The 25,572-nt window shown below is 39.2% G+C and overlaps 2 protein-coding genes across 6 annotated transcripts in view; one reads left to right on the top strand and one right to left on the bottom strand.

Annotated features, from left to right (window-relative positions):
• Nucleotides 1-1,960: 1,960 nt before the first annotated feature.
• LOC125343029 (interferon-induced protein with tetratricopeptide repeats 5) lies at nt 1,961-7,177 on the top strand. The gene is made up of 2 exons (XM_048335349.1): nt 1,961-2,065; nt 5,548-7,177. The coding sequence occupies exons 1-2, from the start codon at nt 2,061-2,063 to the stop codon at nt 6,989-6,991; spliced, it is 1,449 nt and encodes a 482-aa protein (XP_048191306.1). The 5' UTR covers nt 1,961-2,060; the 3' UTR covers nt 6,992-7,177.
• Nucleotides 7,178-11,660: 4,483 nt separating this feature from the next.
• Nucleotides 11,661-25,572, bottom strand: part of Slc16a12 (solute carrier family 16 member 12) — a 69,478-nt gene continuing 55,566 nt past the window's right edge. For all 5 annotated transcript variants that reach the window (XM_048338733.1, XM_048338738.1, XM_048338735.1 and 2 more), the window contains exons 3-7: nt 22,949-23,052; nt 20,346-20,489; nt 17,515-18,094; nt 15,294-15,553; nt 11,661-13,426 (exon numbers count right to left, since the gene is read on the bottom strand). In XM_048338733.1, coding sequence (XP_048194690.1) covers nt 13,167-13,426; nt 15,294-15,553; nt 17,515-18,094; nt 20,346-20,489; nt 22,949-23,052 — 1,348 coding nt within the window. In that variant the 3' untranslated portion in view covers nt 11,661-13,166. The remainder of the gene's footprint in view (nt 13,427-15,293; nt 15,554-17,514; nt 18,095-20,345; nt 20,490-22,948; nt 23,053-25,572) is intronic.

The following is a 25,572-nucleotide window of genomic DNA, read 5'->3' as shown; positions in this document are numbered from 1 at the left end:
TGGAATTGTATGAGGATGCTGCTTTGATATCCTAAAATGTACATATTCTCTTATTCTTACACCTCCTTTGTCATTTTCTCTTCTTTCACCCCTCTACCCCACATAGTTCCTTTACTTTCTTGACTTTGGGGTTTTGTCTTGTTCTTTGTTTAGTTTTTTGCTAACTTCCAGACAAGAGAGAAAACGTGTGATACTTTGTAGAATTGTGCCAAGCTCTTGATTTATGTTTTCCTGAATTCAAATTCCTAAATAATGTAAGGAAGTGGCCATCTTCTTCGTAGCTAATCAATCTTCGTAAAAAAGAACTCTGTTTCTTAACCCAGACACAACTAAAAGAAGGGGAAACAAACGAAGAAGACAAACTATCAGTGTGCAGGAAAACTTTTCAAATATTAGAGCTTTGTTAAACTTTTCTACATTCTTGGTAAGAAGAAAATTTGTGGTTTATGGATTTAATGCAAAGTAAATCTTCCAATGCATTTGGTATCTCATTTCAGATAAATATTACTCTGGCCAGGGAGCCCACAGCACATCCTACTTTCCTTTCTGATCTCATTTTTTTGTGATTTTTTTTCCCCTGCACTCAATCCACTCTAATTATATCATCCACATGTGCCAGATACAACCCCCCAACCTGCCTTTCTGCTCTCCCCACCTTTCCACTTTCCCCATCTTCCCTGTGCTTGCAGTCCACAGCCCATAGCCATAGCACCAGCTACTTCACTCCCTTCAGATACTTGCCTAATGGCCACTTTCCCCATGAAACCCTTCCTCCCTGTCATCCTTACAACAGTAAGGGTGATACCCCGCACCTCAACTTTCTCTGTAGCTTTATTTCACATTTCGTGTGTGTATATATATATATATATATATATATATTTGTATATATATACATATATATTTGTTAATATCTTTAACCCACTAAAAATTTATTTCATGAAAATAAGGGTCTTGTCTGTTTCCTTCATGGTTAGATGACAATAAACAAAATCTGGCTCTTGGCAGTTCAATAAAATTAGTGAAATGAGTAAGTGGCTGAATTTTGAGAGCAGAACAATCTGAATGGAGGAGAATTACTGATCTTCAGTTTAGGTTCACAGTCACTCTCCACTCCTGTCTTTGTTGATACTGTATTACACAAAGGATTAGCTGGCCAGGACCTACAGAAAAGCAATCTGGTATAAATGTGGCCGGGAGTGGGTCCAGCGCTTGGCAACGCTATTCAGCTCTATCTATCAGCAAAACCTAAAATGCATGTCCATTTTGGGAGCACAATTTCACTACTTCACATATGTCAAGCAAAATGAATTCCAGGAAGCTGAAATACGTTTATTTGTGGGGAAGGGGAAGGCAAAAGGGGAAAGGAGAGAGGAAAGGGCTGGCAAACACAGTCCTACACCTGTGTGTCAATGGAACCATGTAACTTGAGGGTGTGGGCTGTATTGGGAAAGATGGGGAGAACGACGGCAGGAGTGCCACTGATCAAGATGCATTATAATTACAAAGTGACTTGTTAAACCGAAACCCCCTTATACAACTACCTAAAGTAAAATAAAAATAAATACCAAGCAATACTAATAGCATAGCTCTGCAGCCGTGCAGAGTCGCTTATGGGAATCGAATTCCTGGGACGGAAGCCGGTATCTCCGTTTTCATTTAGGATATGGAAAGCTGGGAAGACACTTGACACCATTACAAACGCTTTGTTATTTTGCTTAAAAAAGAAAAAAGAAATTAAGAAAGAAAGAAAAAGGTTAACCCCTTGGTCCCATCCAAAGCAAAGAGCGCCAGGGCAAAGGGCGGCGGCCCAGCTGAGCACATTCGGTTTCCAGTTTTCCTTTCCCGCTCGTCGGGGTTGGAACAAAGACCACCAGCCCAGGCCCGGCCGAGGCGCGCGCATGCGCACGCGTAGCCGCCTCCCCGCCACCCTCGCCCACCCCGCCCGCCCCGCCCACCCCGCTCACCCCGCTCACCCCGAGCCAGCCGGGGTCCCAGGTCCCGGGGACACCGCGCGAGAGACAGGGGCTTCCACCTCCCGAGAGCCCAGGGACCCAGCCACCATGAGGTAAGGCTTTTCCTCCGTCCCGGTCTCCAGCCCCGCTCCGCCTTTGTTTCTCACCCGCCAGCTTCTGGCGTTCCTCCTCACTGCTGCGCCCGGGGACCGCACCCCTCGCCACGGGGAGCCGCGTCCTGCCCTGCGGGATCTCAGGACCCCTGGGTCGGGAAGCATGGCGGAGCCACCGGAAGCGGCGGGTCCTGGAGGAGGGCTGCGCGATGTCCCGCGGAGAACCTGCCTCCCTTCGGTGGTCCTGGACTATTGGGGTGCGTGGCCGGGTGACGCCGACCCCGCCCCCCACGGGAGGCTGGTGCTCGCCCGAGGGTTCCTCCAGGCCACCACGGCCTCGGGGACTGTGCAGGCGTCCGCAGAGAGAGCGCCACAGCCGTCCAAGACCCCCAGCCCCCCCCCCCCCCCGCCTCTCCTCCCCTTTCAACCGCCGTTCCCCCGTGGCACCCTCACTTCCGCAGTCCCGGGGCGTCGCATTCGTGTCCAGGCTACTGGGCTTCGGGAGTTTTTTCGGGGTAGCCCATTCCAGGGAGCCTCCCCTGTAACTCGCCCAGCTTCTTATAGCCGCACCTCGTCCATGTGGGGACGATTATTTTGTATCCAGGGAAGCTAGCTCTCCAGTAGTGAACCGTCCGTTGAGAGATGACAGGCCAAACTCTATGACTCTGATTCTTGTCAGTAAAAATGAATGGTATCCATCTCTTGGTAGTTTGGGGAGGGCTAATATTACACACACACACACACACACACACACACACACACACACACACGTCTTACTATATTCTTATATATTATTAATTATATATCATATATAATACTATATTTAGCATTACTCCTGGGCACTCTGTGTCCGGACTTACTGGATGTCAGTAGCATTCCTCCAGTGATCACAAGTGGAATCGTCTCCCCGAAATTATCAAAACCATCCCGACTGCATTGGCTTAGATTGTTCTGCTTCAGATCTTTTGTGATTGCCTTGTTTTCATACAGAGATCCTCCTTCGACCGCCCCTTTTCTTCAAAGGCTACAAAGCACCCATCCCACCTCAACTCAGCCCTGTAACACTGATTTTGTTATCTGGGTTTGTTCTTGTTGCTGTGCATTTGTGTGTGTGTGTGTGTGTGTGTGTGTGTGTGTGTGTGTGTGTGCTTTATTTCTTAGCATTTCTTCCCGCCTAGAATTATATTTTCTATTTTTTACATTTTTATTTTTAAATCTGTTCCCCTTAGAAGGAATCTTCCTAGAAGGATTCCTTCTAGAAGGAAGGTCTTTCTAGGAAGCACTTTCTTCCATTTTGTTCACTACTATATAATATAATATAAATATAATATAAAATAATAGAATAGAATAGAATATTCCTCAGTGTTCATAACATGGGGTCAAATAAGTGCTTATTAATAAAAATATATAGTACCTTAATTATGTATATGTAATGATCCATGCTGTGAATATATCTTGTACTTACAAGGAGAATAGGGGCGGGTATTTCTTTATGTACCACAAAGGGAAATGCACATATGAACACATATAAGAACGTTTTCCATCCTAAAATTAGAGCACTTGCCTATATATAGAGAGAGAGGCCTTAAGCAAGTTATTATTTTTTTTTTTTATCTATACCTTTCTTGTGACCATTAAGGTCAGTGCCAATTACAGAAAGTCCTTCCCAACTAACTTAACACCACCATTGGCAAGACAGAAAAACCAAACTTAAGTATATCCATCATTTGTCAGTTGCAAGCAGTAGAAACCCAACTCAAATCTGCCTAAGCAGAGTAATAGAAAAAAAAATAAATAAATCTTTACCACTCTACTTCTCTGCCTATCTTCCCAAGGGCTTGGAAACATGGCCATCAGAAACAGCAAAGTTTTTATTCTACCATCTCAGAGGGAAGAGAGAAAGAGAGTTCCTATTAAGTACCATTTCAGCACAATTAAATATTAATTGGGCTATCTGAATAAATTGTTAGGTTCAAGGACTGGCCCGGATATCAGTGCCTTCCCACAGACTAGCATGGGGCTGCCTAGCCCCTCTCAATTCAGAGGAACACAGACCTACTAAGGAGTTCTTCTGAAACCAGAGGGATCCTAGTTTTTTCCTATCTGTACCTGGTGAGTGGAAGCCACAGATGTTCATAAGACTGCACTATGTGGCCTTAAGTCATTTCTGTGGGACTTCACTGGAACATACTGTTGTTATTTGGCTGTTTCCTTATCCTATGAGCTTCATGTAAGCTTCATGTAGCTTCATGTTTGTGTCCTTATGAGCTGGCTCTGTATAAATAAGGCTGTGTCTTTTTCACAGTTCCATTCCCATTGTTCTTCAGAAAATCTTGTCCCTAAAAGGCTGTCCCTAATCAGTGAATGTTTCCTATCTCTGCCTTCCCTCTCTTTTTCCTAGTTTCAGAAACAGGCTGTCCATTTGATTCTGCACAAATAACACTGTGCCTGGCACCAAGGGTATTTCAATAAATACTTGTTAAAGACAGAACAATAGACATTTGTCTTTATTATTGGCTCACAACCCAGGGGATGGAAGGAGGTGGCACTCATGTCAAATCCATTTTCGCTTCCTTTCCCCTTTTTCCATCTGTCTCTAAATATTTGTTACTTTCCTTTTGTCTGTCTCAAACTTATGCTTCTTTCTTTCTGGTATACCTATTCCTGACTAGTTCTCCATTTTCCCCCTCTCTGCAGAGCTTGATTTCTTCCTTCTTTCCTTCCTTTCTTTCTCTGTAAAAACATTATATTGGTTTCACTTTTCTGTTTCCTTCAATATTTTTTCCTTCTCCACCCTTCCTCTTTTTAATTGGTAGTATAATAGTTTGAACTGTTTATTCTCGCTTGCTAACCACTCTACATCTTGAGCCATGCTGTCAGTCCTTTTTGTTATTTTTCAAGCAGGGTCTTGCTAACTTTTTTTTTTTTTATCTTGGCTAGTCTCAAACTGTGAGTCTCCCATCAACACCTCCTACATAGCTGAGATTACAGGCTTGTAGCATCATACCCAATCCCAAAAGCTTTTTAGTTGTTGTTTTGTAATCTTTTTTTCCATCATGGTAGTAGAGATTGAACCCAAGGCTTTGTGCTTGCTAGCCAAGTTCTCTCCCACTTGAGCTGTATCCCTGGCCCTCTTATTCTCTCTCTTCCTTACTCAAAATACAGAATAGAATTTTATGTTTTATATGAAATGATCACACACATACGCACTTCATTTTCATGGGCTAGTGATTGCCAAAAAAAAATAGAAACTTCTGCCACCTCTTCGGAGCTGGTTTCACAATGAATGGGCTATAAAAGAAACATAACTGTCATAAAGGAAATCTAAATGAAATATAATTATCATATTGAAACCCAGGACTTTAATTTTAGATTAAGTATGAATTAAAATTGGTTGTTACACAATGAGCACATCTACTTAAGGTTTAGAAGATCGCCTATTTTATTTCTTCAAAAAGTAAATGGAACTTTTTGTTTTCCAGTGAAACTTCTGAAGACTCCTTGAAGCCCATTCTGTTAGAGCTAGAATGCCACTTTACCTGGAATTTACTTAAGGAAGATATTGACCTGTTTGATGTGGAAGATACCATTGGGCAACAGCTTGAGTTTCTCACCACAAAATCCAGACTTGCTCTTTATAATTTGCTAGCCTATGTGAAACATCTAAAGGGTCAAAATCAAGATGCCCTAGCGTGCTTGGAACAAGCAGAAGAAATCATCCAGAGAGAACACTCGGAGGAAGAGGATGTGCGAAGTGTGGTCACGTGGGGCAACTATGCCTGGGTGTCTTACCACATGCAGCGGCTTGAGGATGTACAGAAGTACATAGACAAGGTAGGGGGCGTTTGCAGGAAACTCTCCAGCTCTTATTCACACAAGGTGGACCGTCCTGAGATTGACTGTGAGAAAGGATGGGCACTCTTGAAATTTGGAGGAAAGTATTACCAAAAGGCTAAAGCAGCTTTTGAGAAAGCTTTGGAGGTAGATCCTGACAATCCTGAATTTAACATTGGCTATGCCATCACTGTGTATCGGCTGGATGATTCTGACAGAGAAGGATTTGTCAAGAGCTTTTCACTGGGGCCTCTAAGAAAGGCTGTGACCCTGAACCCAGATAACAGCTATATTAAGGTTTTTCTGGCCCTGAAGCTTCAAGATGTCCATGCAGAAGCAGAAGGGGAAAGGTATATTGAAGAGATTCTAGACCAAATATCATCCCAGCCTTATGTCCTTCGTTATGCTGCTAAATTCTACAGGAGGAAAAATGCCTGGGACAAAGCCCTTGAGCTTTTAAAAAAGGCCTTGGAGGTGACGCCAACCTCTTCCTTCCTGCATCACCAGATGGGACTTTGCTACCGGGCACAAATGATCCAGATCAAGAAAGCAACTCGCAACAGACCTAAAGGAAAGGATAAACTGAAGGTGGATGAGCTGATTGCATCTGCTGTCTTCCATTTCAAAGCAGCTGTGGACCGAGATTCGATGTTTGCATTTGCCTACACGGATCTGGCCAACATGTACGCAGAGGGAGGCCAGTACAGCAATGCTGAAGATGTTTTCCGGAAAGCCCTCACTCTGGAGAACATAACCGATGACCACAAACATCAGATCCACTACCACTATGGCCGCTTTCAGGAATTTCACCGTAAATCAGAAAGTACTGCCATCCATCATTATTTGGAAGCCTTAAAGGTCAAAGAGAGGTCATCATTGCGAATAAAACTGACAGGTGCTCTGAAGAAACTGGCTATGAAGAGACTTTGTCGCAACGCTTTGGATGTGCAGAGCTTAGGGGCCTTAGGTTTTGTTTACAGGCTTGAGGGGGAGAAGAGGCAAGCAGCCGAGTACTATGAGAGAGCACAAAAGATAGATCCAGAAAATGCGGAATTTCTCACTGCTCTCTGTGAACTCCAACTTTCCATTTAAGAACATATTGTAGCCTTTCCTTCCATTTGTAGTTCCCATATGTTCATTGTTTTAACTCACTGTTCCTTATAGAACCCAGTATCTTATTTGTTTATTTGTATTTGTATTGTTTTGGTGAGAGAGCATGTGTGGAGGAGAGAAGGGGCTTGAGCTTGGGGCATGGGAACTGCTATCCCTGAGCTTTTTTTTTTTCCCCCTCAAGGCTAACAATGTTCTACCTACCACTTGAACTGCAGCTCCACTTCTAACTTTTGGGTGGTTAATTGGAGATCTGAATCTCATGGACTTTTCTTGCCCCACTAGATTCCAGCTTTCTGTGTCGTTAGGATTACAGGTGTGAAACACTTGCACCTGGCTTGTTTTATTTTTATTTAAGTTACTATTGTCCATTAAGAAAAAGTAACAGTTCACCTGTAATCATTTTTGAAATGGTATAATTTTACACTCAGTTATTTAAGTTGTCATTAAGTTTTGTGTAACAACCCACATTGCCTACAAATTGAGCGTAATTGTACAGAGATGCTTTCTAGCTAGGTCAAGACACTCAGGACTGCAAAAGTACATTAGTGAAGCTCATAACTATATAGCATAAAAAAGATAGAACTTTTCAATTACAGTTGTTTTGACTTTTTTTTTTTTTTTTTTTTTTGTGGGGCCTGAACTCTGGGCCTGGGCGCTGTCCCTGAGCTCTTCAGGTCAAGGCTAGTGCTCTACCACTTTGAGCTACAGTGCCACTTCTGGTTTTCTTGTGGTTAATTGGAGATGAGTCTCACTGACTTTCCTACCCAGGCTGGCTTTGAACCACGATCCTCAGATCTCAGCCTCCTGAGTAGCTAGGATTACAGGCATGAGCCACTGATCCCTGGCCTGTTTTAACTTTTAACTGTCAACCTGATAGTCATCTAAAAGAATCCTCCTTTGGGGGGTCAAAAATCATAGTAAAAAGTTTGTCATCTCTGGTGACCTCAATAAAAAGAGAAAAATTAGAACAGGAGAAAATAGATTTTTTCAAATTGTAAATAATATAGTAGTATATTGATGGAAAACCAGAACTGTTGTTTTCCAAAACATTCATTGCAGACCTAAAATTTGTGGCAAAAATAAATAAATATTGGAACATCATGAATCTCCAGTTTTTCTGGTATTTTTAAACCTTAAACAACATATCCACACTGAATCTATACTAGAACTTTATTCCTTACAATTAGTATTACAGTATTTTTAAGTTAAAATCATTGAGATATACAGAGGAGGTTAACTGAGAAATTAAGAGAACTGATAAATATATGGATAAAGGAGGAGTCAATGACCTATAGCTCTAGACTACCAAGATTTCAACATAGTACTTTTGGGTTTGGGTAGAGTTCACATATCTACAACTCTGCCCTTTGGTTAACTGTATTTGTATTTCATATTGACTTTTGTGAAGCATTTTCTTTTGTTATTTTCTTCCCCTATAGAGCTTCAAGAAATAGTTTAAGACTTGTGTATTGTAATCTGGATGTTCTGATTGTTTCTTTGATAATGGATTATACTATTATTTACCACTGTATTAGAAAAAAAGGATGCCATGTGATTTAATTATCCATATTTTCAGTGTAGCTCTTTAAATTATTATGTGTGTATTTTCCTTCTTGTTGTTTTTATTTAAACAGTTCCTATTATGACTTTGGCTTTTTATAAAAGAATGCTCATTGAAAATTCTTTTAATGCAGAAATATATTCTCACCCTACCCCAATTCTATACATCAAGGTCAGTTTTTAACAATTTGATAAGTATTTTCCAAGTCATCTTTCCATATATATTTAACAAGTATAATGCACCTCATGAATTACATTTTTCTTAATATTTTGTTTTGCTTAAATCACTGCTTGTTTTTTCTGCTGAAGAAGGAAGAGCAGTGCTGGGGATATAGCCTAGTGGCAAGAGTGCCTGCCTCGGATACACGAGGCCCTAGGTTCGATTCCCCAGCACCACATATACAGAAAACGGCCAGAAGCGGCGCTGTGGCTCAAGTGGCAGAGTGCTAGCCTTGAGCGGGAAGAAGCCAGGGACAGTGCTCAGGCCCTGAGTCCAAGGCCCACGACTGGCCAAAAAAAAAAAAAAGAAGGAAGAGCAACAGGAAGCAAATTATCTCTACTCAAGAATTTCAGAATTCAAGCCTGAAGTCCTGATTCAGAAGAAACACGTATTCCTTTCAAATATTTTATCCTATTACTTATCAAAGTAGGATGGCATTTCTCTTATTAGGAATGTCATAATTCAGGTTATGTTCCCAAGTAGTGATATCATACAAGATAAAATAGTCACAATATCAAAATAAAGATGCTACTTTAAGCTTCTAATTTTTAAAAAATGGTCCAGGCATAGTAGTACACTTCTATAAAATTCTAGCTCTCAGGAAGATTCCAAATTCCAGCCTAGTCTGGACTACATAGCAAGATTCTATCTGTAAATAAATAAATAATAAGGAAAAACCCACCAAACTATAAAAAATAAAAATAACAATAAACTTAAGGTCTGTTCAACAACTGAATTCACTAGCCATTGAAACACTGAAGTAGACAAGATACACTAAGTGTAGAATCAGTACACAAAGATACTGCTCTATTAAACACTAAGCAAAAATTGTCTAATAGTTCAATATTTGTCAGGGATTATGTTATCTATCCAAAATGACTTCAGGGACACCTGGGATTGAAAACAAGTTTTTATTAATGATTCAATTAGGAACTAGAACTCTATCTGTCAAAACCCAGTATCTGCTGCCATAGCTTGACTTATTAGAAGACAAGAGTGTCCTCAGACCCCTGAGGACCTTCAAATTAAAGCAGCCTCATAAGACAGGTATGTCTCCTCTCTACTACAGGCAGTATGAGGTTTATCCAAATTACCTTTATCCTTTATTAATGGTATAGGTTCAGAGTTTAAATAGCCAAAGAGAGGTATCAGTGAAGTACTGTTAATGTAGCCAGAGTCAAGATATCCACTTGTGGCCTCTTCTCCAGTGTAGCTTTTTCTCTGTGTGCCATTTGAAGGCTTCTCATTCATATCCTTTACCATAATGCCTTGCTCCTTGAGGGCATCTAACTTTTCAGTTCAGATGTTCTACACATCATTAAAAATCCATTTAGGAAGTGCTTGTTTATAAGCTATTTATTGAAACCATGAAGAAAAATAAAAAGATAACACAAGCCCAACTTAAAGTGCCAGCCTTGCTAAATTGAACAATTTGGAAGCACCATTTCCAAGGAGTGTTCTTACTGGCCCCAGCAGATGGCATTGCTGCCTAACACACCTCACTTTTAAAATGTTTTTCCATACCTGTGAAGCACTGGATTCTATACACATATTTGTAAATGATTCCCTTTTACAACTGAGAAGTGAAAGTTGAAGTCTAACCCTATGCTGTGAAAGTTTCTCCTTTCATCTTAGGCCAAATGCAACATCCCAAATCCCAGGTTCCTATCCGAACAGAAGGAATGCAGGCTTCAGTATTAGAGCTTCCTACTTTCACAGGATTTCATGTTTCAGCCACTAGAGGGCAGTGGCTATTGAGTTATCGGACCTGAGGCCTTGGGCTTCACATCTAAAGATATTGGTATGTTACTCTGATAAGGGTTGAATGAGATAAAGAATAGAGAGGACCTAGCACAGCAGCTACCATAGTGGAAATACTCAACAAAGGCTTTCGGATGTTGTAAATCTTAGCTACATCCAAACTGACTCATTTACTATTCTATCCATACTCTTTGGGGGGAAAAATTGTTCCAAACATGACTATAGACTTCTTTTATTTTGCTTTAGAAATAGGAAAATTTTAGTATACATATCTGAGCTAGTAAAACTATAATCTGAACAAAAGGTTCAATGATACTCTGTATCTACAAAAGATAATTTATTATTTTCTATTCAGTCAATTTTAAAGTAGAAAATGAAGTATTATAAACATATTTAAGATGTAGAGTCATTTCATTAAATTTTATTCTTGATTTCATAAAATACACAATTCTCATAAATTCCCTTAGTTTAGAAACAAAAAGAATACACACTTATAAGAACATTGACAGTAAAATACTGTGTATGTCCAAAAACTAGACTCTAAGATCTAGACTTTCTCTCCTACTCGTTTCTAAAAATGCTTCAAGAGATGAAGTAAGATACAGATTTATGCATGTAATTTATACATATACAAACAAAAAATATAACATGTTTTATACAAATTTTTAAATCTGATCATTGTGCTTATTTTCATAAATATTTTTAACAGTTTGGATAAATTACATGGTAGAATTGCATAAGCAAAACTTTACTGTGTTCATAATATAAAAAGTATATATAAGAATATTTAGATTCCAAAACATCTCTAGGCTTTAAGATTCAAAAACAGACATTTAAGATAAAGTGCTACTCTAAATATGTTTACTTTCATTTTAACTTTATATTTTATAAATATTGTCCAATTGTTCTACATAGCAAATGACAATGCATTTGAAGCTAAATTCTCAAGAGGTAACAATATTCAAATTTCTCCTGCAAGAACAACTATGTAATAATGCCATTTTCTCCCATAAAATCAAACCAGTATCTCATTCTGAAAGCAACCTTGTGATTTTTGTGAAATAACCCAGTTGCAAGCAAGGACTTGCTAGGCAACTTAAGATTCTTCTCAGCCTAGCACTTGTAAAGCCTCTTTGCAGACAATGGCTTATTGGCCTTAGAGGCCAAAAAATTTCCCTGGATTTTCAACTCTTCAATAAATTTAAATCCCTTGTTTTAATGACATATCCTGCCCTTGTTTTTAGGTGTGATATGATTTGGGATTTCAGATGGTAATGGATTGAAACTGTTGGAGACAAACAGGACACCCCGATTTAGCTCTTTTCTCTATGCCCTTTCTCCCTAAACTGAAAACACAAAATGATTCCAGATCACAGAAAGTGAAGTGTTGAGAACGAATAAATTAATAAGTTAGGTTTCCAATGTTGTTCATAAAGAGATGAAGGGAAGTAGACATTGGAACAAAAAGATTATCACACTGAGAAATGGGAACACGGGGAAATATGGAAGCAGGTAACCTGAGGGGATGGGTTGGGTTGGGAGAAATGGGAGAAGAAATATGGAAGGATGCATAGTACTCATACACTGATCTGTTGAATTCAAGCATCTTTGTCTTCAAAGATCACCACCAGAGACCTGATGATCTAAAATTTCAATTCCCACCCAATTGGAATACTGTCAGCATTTTTCTGTTCCTAACAGGAATACATCTACATTCAAGTAACACCTTTTTTAAAAAAAATGTTTCCAGAAGAAGCAGAAATAGGAAGATTTTGTGGTATTAGCATTTCAGGAAAGATAGCAAGGTGCCCGGTGACTTGTATTCTACTCTGTTTGGAGTGAGCATGTGCTAGTGACAGAGTGCATGCCTGGGACACTGTCCTAGGAAAAGAGCTTGCCTTGTCAAGGGGGAAAGTTCAAACAGAAGATCTTAGAGTCACTCCCTTCCAACGATGCCATTTCAGGTTTTTTGGTGTTTGTTGTTTGTTTTATTCTTAAAGTGATATCTACTTATTGGCAAGGGCAAAGTCTGGCTGGAAGATTAAGAGGGAAAGAAAAGTCTCTATGTCTGTATTCATCATAGACTTTAGAAGCATTTCAAGTATTCTTTGGTCACTCGATTTAAATGGAAAGGCTTGGCATCTCTACTGCCACACCTGAGTAAACCTCCATCTCCACCTTCTCAAACAGTACAAGGTGAGCAACTCCACATGTCAATGTTTCTGCCTGCCTTCTGAGGAGGGAAGACAAGAGGCAGAAACTTTAGGATGAAATGCTTCTGCCCAGTGTCCTCTGCTTTGGTTAAGTCTAAGCGTCTTTCCTAATCACAGCTAATTATATCCGTTGTGCTCTTATATTCCCTGTGGAGCTATGGCTCCAATGCTAAAGATCCCATTTCGATTTTTGAGTACAACTCCCAAATGAGGAAACTCTAGGCGAGATCAGCTTTTCATTATTATTATTATTTGCTACTTTTCCTTATAAAGATGTTAACAAAAGCAGGATGTATAATCATCATTTTCTCAGAAGGCAATACTTTGTTGAAATAAAATGCTTCAGAAAAGTGAACACTCTCCTGGATCCAGCTCCATCAGACTCAGGGCCATTCATTGGTCATGTCAGGTCGTAGCCAGGCATGGCAGGAGCCACAGCTTCATCTTTCTTATCTAATTCTCTTGCTACAGAATAAGCCACCGATCCATTGGTCCACAGCTGAAGCTTGGGCTCTGATTCTTTGGCAAGGAATTGCACCTGGGTCCTTTTCATCCTTTTTACAAGCCTTGCAAAGCCAAGCAGCACAGAACTAAAGATCATGGAAAATCCGCAGAGAAGGAATGACGCAGTGTAGCTGCCAGTCTTATCCATCAGCCACCCTACAACAAACAATAACAACATGACATGGTGGAGCTGAAGATTCAATTACTGTGCTTACCCATTCCCTCACAAATCTCATTATTTGTAAGGATAATAACAGTTGATTGCCTTCCATCATTATAATTTTGAGACAAAAAACAGCTTGCCTTAAAATATTATATGTGGCTGAGAAATACTATTTTAGGTCAATCATTAAGATAAATTTATAGTTGTTACTAATTCCTGAAAGTACTTAGCACAGTGCTATGGACTTAATAATCACCTAATAAATATTAGCTATTATTAACCCCATGGAATCTAATAAATACAAAAGTTCTAAGTTTTGTTGTACATTCTGTGTCAGCATCATTTGAGTGATTGAAGTTTGGGATAACTCGTGTGGGGGTTAAGAGAATGTGATCATGAAAAATGCACCCCCACACTATCTTATGTAATATAACAAGCTTTAAAGTGGTTTTGGTTTAGACAGGTAATAATCTGGGCCAGTTAATTTCAGTCTCTGGTGTGCCTGTCCATCACAAGAAAGATGGTTGAGACTTCCAGCCACTTACCTGGAACTTGCCCCTAACAAATCAGATCACAAGCAGGAGGTTCGAGGAATCTGTATTTTAGCAATGCCACTAGGGAAATCAAAGGACCCAGCATCTCATGTCTGGAGACATTGAACTAGACTACATACTCCAGAAAAGAGAAACAGATTATGACCTATCTGCTGTTGGGTTACCAAGTGCCCAGCACTGGATTATGTAAGTAATAAACAAGACAGTCACTGGTGGGCTCATGCCTGTAATCCTAACTATTCAGGAGGCTGAGATTTGACCATTGTGATTCAAAGCCAGCCTGAGCAAGAAAGTCTCTATGACTCTTATCTCCAATAAACTACCAAAAAGCCAGAAGTGAAGCTTCAGCTCAAGTGATAGAGTGCTATTCTTGAGCATAAAATGCTCAGGGACCAGTGCTTCAGGAGTGGCAAACACACACAAACATGTGATAAATATTTGCTTAAATATATACCTAATGCATATAATAAATATAAGTTGTATGATCATGCTTTAAGTTTTTATGACATTCCAGTTTACATAACATTCTAGATATTTTCCTTGAAGACTCCCAAGTTTGTATCTTCAAATATGATCTCCTGCTACAGATTTCCTTGCAGAGCTCTATTGAGAATTATTACCTTCTTAGTTAGGATATATCAATATAGCTAAACTTGAAACCCATTAGCTCTCAGGCAAAGCCACTGTTTCTTATTTCTATATTTCTTTCAACAGTCATCTTTCACTTTTTTTCTCCTTCCTCTCCATATAATGAACTTGTTGATATGTTATTCAAAATGTTCTCCTTATCACCAGGTTTTATTTCCATATCTGTAGCACTAGTCTATATCATAATCCATTTGTTCCTAAACTATTGAAATGGAACTTTAATGTATCTTTGGCCCAAATCACTAGATTAATTCCCACACCATATTTTCTAAAATTTCACTTTCCACCCTTTTGCACAAAAGCATTAACAGTGTCCACATTTGGCATATGTAAATGGGAAATAAAGAATCAAGATTGAGCCAAGCTCCTATGCCTGCCACTCAAGACACTATCACCATCATTAGTATGGAATGGAACCAAGATTGTAACTGGGAACTTTTTCTTTTGAGGCATTAAGGTCCTCACATAGTGTAAGAAAATTACAGACCAAGGGTGTAGGAAGATCATGTTTTGGGGTGCCTCTTGTACCCCTGCTCTCTTTCATTCCAAATTCTCTTGCTAATTGTGTGTGTGTGGTATGTGTATCTATACATGTGTATATTCACCGTTTTTATAACAACATTATAAAAGTGGTTGGGACATCTCTCTCAAAACCTACCTGCAATGGGTGGGCTCACCAAGTATGGCACAGCATGAAGAAAGTATACCACACCAAGTGCTGATGACAAAGATGTGGTCCCCACTATTTCCGCAGTTACTACTGGAATCAAGGTCACATAGGCTCCATCAAAGTAGCCAAAGATACAAGAGAAAGGCACAAGAAGGGTGAAACTTTGAAGCATTGGGAGGCAGAGATAGCATAGTCCATCTAGACCCAGGGCAAAGAGGTAGCAAATGTACCGGTAATTCTTCAGACACCTGTGGATTTGAAGAACAAGCATGAATACAGGACACAGTAACTATCACAAGTATTTATAAAGCTCGCTTCCTCTCAGATGTTATCTGTGTTATCTATCTTTTAGTATACTCAAATGCAAGGTTTTATCTCCCTAGGAAGCATGTTCTAGTATAGAATATGAGCTCTAGAATTTGAAATATAGATGTGTCAATCCTGCTACCTACCTCTGACCTAAAATTATTTCACTATAAAATGAGAATGTTAAGTATTTCATAGGATGACTCTAGAAAGGGTTATAAAATAGTACATAACATGTCAGAAGGCTGATATTTTCTGCCAATCTATTATATTGAATATTTTTAGAGACATTATGCAGCACATCATCGATGATCAACAACTCAAGTGGTTAAACAAAGAGGAAACTGAATAATATTAAAATGAACTTCCAGAGGCAATGATGGCTTCGTACTGGGACTATCTTAAGACTTTCCAAGTGATAGTACTATGTCAGTTTCCCTCTGTAATGCCAAATTCATCCATAAATTCAATTATTTTAAAGATTTTGAATATGACATATGAATATGTCAGCTCTAACAGTTTACTCTTTATGAATGCTTGTCTACACACAGTATCTCAAAACATGGTGGGGTTGACAGGCAAATATTTCACCGATCCACCTGAAAGATGAAGATACTTGCTGATTTGAGAATTGCATAATTCTTCCCTGGGTCACAGAGCAGAGCTGCCCCCAAAGCTAGGTCTTATGTATCTTAAACTAAGCATCTAGTTGTAGACTCTCAGGTCTACAACAGGCCACTTCTGTTTGTGCTACTTGATTGAATTTGATTTCCCTTGCTCCTCTCCTTTTTTCCTTTTCCTTTTCCTTTTTTTTGTACTTTTGCTTTTCCTTTTTTTCATAATTAAAAATATGAAGGAGCTGGAAAAGTAGTTTAGTTATATAGTGTTCACATAATCTACACAAGATCCTCAGTCCTGTCTCCAGCACCACACCAAAAAAAAATGTGGAATGAAACCTCAATGTTATATTCATAATATTGGGGAATGGCAATTGGATCGTGATTCATTGCCAAAGACATAATTTTTGAGAAGCCATATGATTTTAGCTTTCCCAGGTCATAAGTCAAGAAGAAAGAGCCTTTCATTTAGGAGATTATGAGTAGCTTATACTCTTCAATCAAACAGATGCTCATTGGTAGATTTCCTATTATTTCGGTTTATAAGCCTACAATCTAATGAAAATATTTACTATCTCACTGTCAAAATAAATATGTAGCTACCAATAATGTGTACCTGATTCTCCTTCCTGGACTAGATTCTTCTCTTGTTTCCATTCCTAGCCAGTCTCTGGAGTAACTCACAAACACCTAAAACCACAAAAGCTAGCCAGAAGTTGTCTTTTCTTAGGGACTACACTGACTTGAGTGTGAAATATACAATCAGAACTTGTAGTTATCCTTGGCTTTGGAAGTTTAAGCAGATTCACTACCTTAAAACATCTAGAACAAGGGTGGACTAATTATGACCAAATCTAGCCCACCACCTGCTTTTGTGACTTACCTGTCAAAACAGAATGGCTTTGCCATTTTAAGTCAGAGAAAAAAATGTATACAGTATTTTGTGACATATAAAATTTGCAGGAGAAATTCTAAACTCTGTATGCATGAAGTCTCATTAGAACACAGCTACTTTCATTTGTTAGCATATAGACTAGGACTAACAACATAGGGCATTTATGATGAAGTTATATCATATAGCCTGTAAGCCAAAACATGTTTCCTATATGTCCATTTACAAAAATCATTTGCCAATCTCTAGGCAGGGAAGTTGCCTTCAGATACTGAAGACTTGAGAACCTTCTAAAGATGTAGGTATTTACCAGGGTAAAAGATGAAGGGATGTTCAAAGTTTAAACTCTGCAGGGGGTCGGGGAGAGAACCAATTGGATTTTCATGAATCTTACCTTCTGTCAGTTAGCCATCCAAATGTGATATTGCCAATGATATCAATCACTCCAAGTATGGACATAAGAAAAGCAGCTTGCTGGTAACTTACTCCAACACTCAGAGCATACGGGACCAAATACACAAAGAGTGGGCTGCATCCATAAGCCATAAACAGAACAGAGATGGCCAACACCACAAAATCTGTCATCAGTAGAAAGCTGTATTCCCGCTGTAAAGAGCCACAAAGGCAAGTCTGCACCCATTCTTTGGTGAAAGGCGAATAGGGAGATGTCTGCTTGGAGTCTTCTTTCTGAGTTAGACAGGTATGGCTCTGCTTGGGACTTGAATGCTCCTCTTTTACTGCAAGTGGTCTCATCAAGGCACCACAAACACAGAGATTCAAAACAAATCCCCCAAGAATGAGTAATGCTCCCTGCCAGGAAAAGCGTTCAATGAGGAGCTGAACCAGAGGAGCCAGGATGAAGGTGCCAATGCCACTCCCTGACATGGCAAGGCCATAAGCAAGGGCCTTCCGTCTGCTGAAATACTTGCCCACCATGGCAATAGCTGGAGAGTAACAAAGTGCAAATCCAAGACCTGGGAGAAAGAAACCTCTGTGAGTACTGGCACATCATGAGCAGCTCATGGGAGAAGTGATCTCAGACTAAGATGGCTTCAATGGAAGAGAATCTGACCTGCTGCAGAACTCCCTGAAAGCTGCTCTCTGCACTTGGCTGGAACACCATCTTCAGCCTCCCCTCACCCCAGCTACCCATAATTTGTAAAACATAGAATATGCGTGACTTTCTTATTAGGAAGAACACATTTTAAAATATGGCTTCTCTTAAACAAAATCAGATGAAACACTTTTTAAAAAGCCATTATTCCATATAAGCTAAAATTTATTAGAAACTCTGGATAATGCTAATCAAAGAAACTGATCTCCCCCTTGTCCTAAGTTATCTAGTTAGTCATCCCAACTTTTCACTGTCTGAACACACAACATTAATCATCTGCACCCCTTTGGAATGTGGGTTAAAACAGTAAAAATAACTCAGTATGAGTCAGCCAGGAACTGGTATCTCACACCTGTAACCCTAGCTACCCAGGAAGCTAAGATCTGAAGATCTCTGCATGAAGCCAGCCCTGGCAGGAAAAGTCCATAAGACCCTTGTCTCTGATTAATCAAAAAAGCCAGAAGTGGAGCTGTGGCTCAAGGGGTAGAGGGGTAACCTTGAACAAAAGGAGCTCAGGGACAGCTCCCAGGCCCAGGACTGGGGGGGGGGGCGGGGGGGGGAGTATCAGATTCAGTTCATATAGTTGGGAAATAACAAACAACCTGAAACTATTGCTAAGGTCCCTGGGAAAAAAATGTTCATAGTGAAGAAAGTTTCCTAAAAAGTTTTTAGCTTCTGTTGCCTTTAGTGTTTAGAAAATCCCCTGGGCTTTAAGCCTGAATTTCACAGTATCTAGAATGTTAGAGATGGGAAAGGAGAGTCACCTTCTACTCCTGGTTCCATCTATGGTGTAAGTGCTCAGCCATCTAGAGTTGCCTACACTGAAGGTTTTCTGGATGTAACACTGGAAACCATGGAATTGTACATGGGGACTGCTCATAACCTTAACGGTAAGATTTTTTTTTGGTTACAGGGTGGACGTGCCTTCGTAAGCTGCAAGAGACACATTACAGCCTCATTATGAGGTTACATCCTTTATTGGGCTGATTCATTCTACTTCTGTGGCCCAGTTCACAGATGGGATGGGAGCTACCCTCCATGCCTCTCCCTCTGAGTAAATGAATGAACTGCTACTCCATTCTCATCAACCAACCCATCTTGATCCCATTGTAGCCCCAAAAGTGTGATTTCTGGATGTACACATGTTGTACATCCATGTTGTACATTCCATTCACTATCCAACGAGTACCTAAAATGGTAATATTAATAATAATATGATAATATTAATAATATTGAGAGAGGATGTGCAATATAAGAATATTCACACAGGCCATTTCTTTTTAAAATTGCAAATTCTAGCTTACTGGCTAATAATATTTATTATAAAGCAAGGATAATTCAAGTTAAAAACAAATAATATTTTCATATCTTCACGGTTAGGTTATGGTAGCACATGTCTGTAATCCAAAATTCTTGGGAAACAGAGGCTTGAGGATTATAAATACAATGCTAGCCAGGACAAAATTAGCAATATCCTATCTTAAAAATTTTAAAAAAAAAAGAAAGGAAGATGGAGATAAGGCTTAAATCATAAAACATTGGCTAGGAAGCACAAGACCCTGAGTTCAATACATAGGACCACAAACAATAATAACAACAATAATAGCCTTAGTAAGGATATTTAGGGAGAATAATCCTTGCTGACAATCCATATTGAGCTGAGTAATGCCTTCTTTCTTCAGTACAGAATCACAGTCAGACACTAATGCCAAAGAGAAAAGCAGCAGTTGCTTTTATCACATGGCTAAATTAAAGTAGTAGTGCATTTTCATTAAGGGCATACAATCTCATTATCATCTCCATTTAACTTCTAGGTAGGTAAACATAAGCTGTGTCAACTGAATGATGCATTAACACAATAATTATTTTTTCAATTTTTTTAAGTTTTTATTATAAAAATGATATACAGAGAGGTTACAGTTTCATATGTTAGGCATTGGATACATTTCTTGTACTGTTTGTTACCTTGTCCCTCATACCCACCTCCCCCCTCCCCCTTTCCCCCCCTGAGGTGAACAAATAAATATTTTTATGACTCACTGATCTGTTGACATATTTGTCCAACACCTGGATAGAGTGGGGTAAGACAGGTGGTACTAAGGTGCCCTTACCTGTAAGAACTCCCAGAGTGAGGTAGAGATGCTTCAGGCTGGTGGCAAATGAGCTCAAGATGAAACCAGTAGATGCAAGCAAGCCACCCAGTATAATTCCCACTTGGCAGGATAAATGGTTACTGACAACACTCCCAAGAGGAGCTTCAAAAACAATAATAAATAAGGTCAACAAAAAGGCTTTGCAGACCCTGACAAAAGGCTAACATTGCACTGGAAGAACAGAGAATAACTGAGTTTTAAAGCATCAAGCGCACCCCTATTAATAAGGTTATAACTTTGGAAAGTGGGGCCCAAAGAAAAGTGACTTGTCCAGAACCACACAGAATACCAGAGCTGGAATAAAACTCAAGTGCCCTGGTTTGCTTATTCCTATCTTCATTTTATTACAGTCATAATCCTGGGGCTCTAGGGTATTTTCAGACAGGAAACCAACTCTGCTCAACTGCATGTTTGATATAGTATTGATCATACATCATTAGCAATAATGATGGCAGATACTTAACAAGAAAGGAAATGAACAGTGCTATGTGATGCATGGGGAAAGTAAGTGCTAGCACCAGTCCTTGAAACAAGGTCAGAAGCACTGATTCATTGGGTTCTGCATAATATGACCATTTTTGTATTGGTCATCATGAAATTGGGGACTTGCTCAAATGTATGTGGCAGACTCAGTTATCAGCCTTTCCTCTCAATGTCCAATGTCCTCCTACCTAGGTATAATGGTGGCTGGCTACATACACTACAGTTAGTGAGTAAGAATGAACAAATCTCTTGAAAAGATATTTAATCCTCATAGACATTCTACTACAGTTACTGGAAAGCAGCAGAATTCATAGTCAAATCTGCACCAAACCCAATGAATAAGTTTCATTTCTCGGTTGATGATAAGAAAATATTTCTCACTATATGTCCAGTATCCAACTCTGTAGTATTTCACTCTAAATTTTATACTCTAATTTCTCCTGTTCCAATATATTACCTGGGGATCAAGTATATGTGTGGTGAGTATAATGTCTCCTGTCTTGAATAGAATTTAAATACACTGCCAGTGACATAAAATGTTTAGAACCTATGTAATCAACTGCATTTTGATCATTTAAAATCATCTGTTCTTCTATAGGGGGTTATAAATATTCTCTAGGAGATAACAGTAAGGAAAATATAGTACTCACATCCTCTGAGAAAGACAAATATTGTGACTGAAAACATGACCCTGAAAATGCAATCTGAAGGAACAAGAAAAAATGGGCTACAAACACAAATGTAGGATCTTTTGATTCGATTCCACACGACCTTCCTTTTAGTTAAAAGTATAAAAAAAAGACCTGCTTTTATAAAACACACTTTCGTTCTAGAATTGCTCTCAAGTTCCTTCTAATCAATGAAATATATTAGCATAATTCCATTGATTCCTGCCTGTGTTTAATCTTTGTTTTTCTTTATAATAGTTTTATGATCTTTAGTTGTACAAAGAAGTTGCCATTCAACAAAGCAGTTTATGAATACAATGTGTCTTGGTCAATGGCATCCCTTTTAACATTCTCACCCATCTCTCCCATCCCTACTCCCACTTTTCTTAATTTTGTAGGTTATACACTAAGTTTACGATTTCACTGTACTCCCTTCTCTTCATTTGTCTACCTGTTGGCTTTAAAAAAAAATGAGTTGATCCCTAGAAGGGCCTTAAATGAATAAGATATTATGAGTTACTGAATAGTATATTTCTGTTTTTGCCTTAATACCTAAAGACACAAAAGTTTTCTGAAATACTTGAGCCTCATCTAAATGAAAGAATTAATTGAACTGAGGCTGTAAACACATTATCACAATTTAATACAGTCTTAGAAGCACAATAAAAAGCCAATTTCAGAAATCTGGCTTGAAATTTACATTAAAACAAACTTTCAAAGTTTGTTATCTTCAACTATGTAGATGCAATGTTGGATTCCATGCACTTCTAGAAGGTTCTACGTGTGCTAAAGAACACCTTTAACTGCTCTTGACTGAAATTTATACATGGTAGACATGTTTTAACCCTGATTGATTATACAAGTCTATATTTTCTCAATACTTCTGTAAGCACAAAGATTTATGCATGAATATGTTATATACTAGTCAAATTTGGAACCCTCTGGAAAAAGAGCTGAAGACATGAGATGCGATGCAACATTGTTGACATTCATCTAAGGAAATGATGGATAAATTGCTCATGAGCCTGTTTATGTGCCTGGAGAATGAGAAGGACATAGCATTTGAAGTAATTAGTCATACATACATTACATGGAAAACTAATAAAATTAGAACAAGTTCTAAAATGCTCACCATCTCTTTATATAGAATAACTACATAGTACAAGTAATTTTTGCCATATTACCAACCTCTTCTATTTGGGATTAGTCAAGACCATCCATTACAAGAGCACATATGGTTAGGTTCAGCTGACGGTAGGACTGTATAGGATTTATATTTTCTTCTTATACTATCTGACTCGATTTTTAACCACTTAGGATCACTATTTAATATTGGACCATGTCAAAGGTCACTGTCATGTGCAGTTCAAGGGTAGCCTGTGGTAATCTATGCTGGTAAGTGACACTTACCACAGAGCATTGTCACACAATCTACAATGGAATGGATCCATGCTGTTTGTGAATAATCCTGAGAAAAGTATGTCTGGAACTCCACAAAAAAAATTGAGATGCATCTGAAAAATACAATGCAGGTATGAAAGGTGAATGAATGTGGAATTGGGCCAGAACTTAAAGGTTTCAGATCCAGTCTCCAACAGCTTTAATACTAGACCAAAAACAACTGGGAAATCAGCAGCTGGCCACTTGAGCCACTTTGAAGAACCAAAACAAAAGTGTTCAACCAAAAGAGTTGCTACAGACCAGAAGAGATGCTACAGACACATAGCTGCAAAGACCACTGCTCCAAAAAAAAAAGTATTTTTGGACAAGACAGTACGTCAAGAACATGGTTATTAGTCACCTTGATATTTTGTTAACATCTGTAGCTTCTAAAAATGGCTATAGGATATAGCTTACTTCCTCTTGCCCATGAATAAAGTCAGAAGTCTCCTAAAATGTAGCCCAAGCAGCTGTAACAAGCAACTGCAGAATTTGCAGAACCAAGAGGAATCTAAGGCTCCATTTTGAACAATGGGGAAGACACATACACTATGTGGTAACAAGAGACCCAAACACCAAATGCTCCAGGGCTTTGTGTTTGTCACTTGTGTCCCTGTGGAGGAGATGTATGCAACCACGAATACACAGTGGGGTTGAAAGAGTTGTACAACCAAAGAGAGCTATCCCAAGAGAACATTCCAATGTTCAGGTGTCCACTTAACTGAAAAGAGAGTTCTGGAGAAGCAATGCTTAGCCTAATGCTTAGTCTAGCCCAAGAGGTCCAAGTGATTCTGGAAATTTGGGTGGCAGTCTTTGGATTGGGTTTTGGTGCCAATGACAATTTTGGTCTTGAAGGAAACTTCAATGGTTGTGAGGGCTTTGGCGGAAGTGGTAGATATGGTAACAGTGGGGATGGCAACGGATTTGGAAATGATAGAAACAGTTTTAGAGGGCTGGAAGCTACAATGATTTGGGCAATTACAACATCCAGTCTTCAAATTTTGGACCCAGGAAGAGAAGAAAATGGTTGTAAGCTCTGGCCCCTCGGGTAATGTGGGCCAATAGTTTTCGAAACCATAAGCCAAAGTGGTGGTCAAGATGGTTGCAGGAGCAGCAGAAGCTATGGCAGTGGGAGAGGTTTGAATTACTTCCAAAAAACAAAGCTTAGCAGGACAGGTGAGCCAGAGAAGTGTCTGGAAAGCTATAGATTTATGAATGTGACCAGTGGCAGTCTCTAACTGCTACAAAGGAAATGTTTGAGAGGGTATTCATTTGTATGAGAAAAAATAACACAAAAGGACTGTATTTATGACTAATTATATTCTATCTATGTAGCCAAATATTGCAACTTAACTATTCATCAATACATAAAATAAAGTGTGGCTTATTAATAAAATTAAATAGTGTATTATTAAATATTAAAATGATGATGTTGATCTGCATCTAAAGATTTTGGAGTAAAGTCACAATAAGTTAAGTTAAAAATTGTTGTGAAATACTTCCTACAAAAAAAACCTCACAATATTTGAGTTCAGGTAAATGGAAAAAATCTAAAAGCAAATACATCATACTCTACTGAATAAGATATGAGCAGTAGCAAACAAATGATTGCTTTTTCTGATTGTGCATTTTGAATTACTTGAGAATCAAGATTTTTTTACAGAGTCAGAGATGTGTGTGTGTGTGCACATGTGTACGTGTGTACGTGCACACAGAGAGAAAAGTTTACATAAAAAATGTTAATGACCTAATGAAGGAAGGACATAAATAAGGCAGAAGAAACAGTGTGCATGGCCACAGAAGTAGAAAGGAGCCTTGTGCAGACTGGTCTTGTGTCCTAATTCAGGGCCAGATGCTTTCAGATGTCTCTGATAACAGGAAGAACTGAGGCTTTGCAGCCTTGGGCTGTGTCTGAATTCCAGCTCATGGTGCTTCAGTAGCCCACAGTCCCAGTGGTTTAAGCTCTCTTGCTCTTTCCTGTTGTTGTGAAGATGGGTGGAGTTTGGAGGAGGGAGAGGACCAGGAGGCATCCAGACAGCTGACCTAGGCAGGGCCAGCCTCAGGGCAGTGCATTCCAAACTGTCACACACCAAGTCTGGCACTCAAAAGGATGAAAGTTGAGTAAGTTAAAATTGTTAAGAATTAACAGTGTTATCTTTAGGTTTTCTAAAGGAAGTCCAATGGGACTTCAGAGGCTGCATGTGAGTTGAGGAGATGCTAGCGTGAGGCCCAATTGCATGTCCTGTTGGAAATGTCCTATGATTTTCTGTGTGCTAGTGGCTCATGCAAGTAACTTAGCTACTCAAGAGGCTCTGATATGAGTATGCCAGGTCAAAACCAGCCTGGGCAAGAAAGCAAATAAGACCCTTATCTTTAATGAACCAGCAAAAAGTTGGGAATGGAGGCATGGCTCAAGTGGTAGACTTCACTTTAAGTGAAGACTTCACTTTAAGTGAAAAGCTAAGAGAGAACAAGGCCCCAAATTCAAGCCTCATTATCAACACACACACACACACACACACACACACACACACACACACAGTCCCATGAGTACAGAATTCCAGTAGACCCATGATCTAAAGAATTTCTTTCAA

This window comes from Perognathus longimembris, chromosome 2, assembly GCF_023159225.1.
Source record: "Perognathus longimembris pacificus isolate PPM17 chromosome 2, ASM2315922v1, whole genome shotgun sequence".
NCBI classification, from domain to species: Eukaryota; Metazoa; Chordata; class Mammalia; order Rodentia; family Heteromyidae; genus Perognathus; species Perognathus longimembris.
The sequence above is the reverse complement of the archived record's forward strand: the minus strand, read 5'-3'. Positions and strand labels throughout refer to the sequence as shown.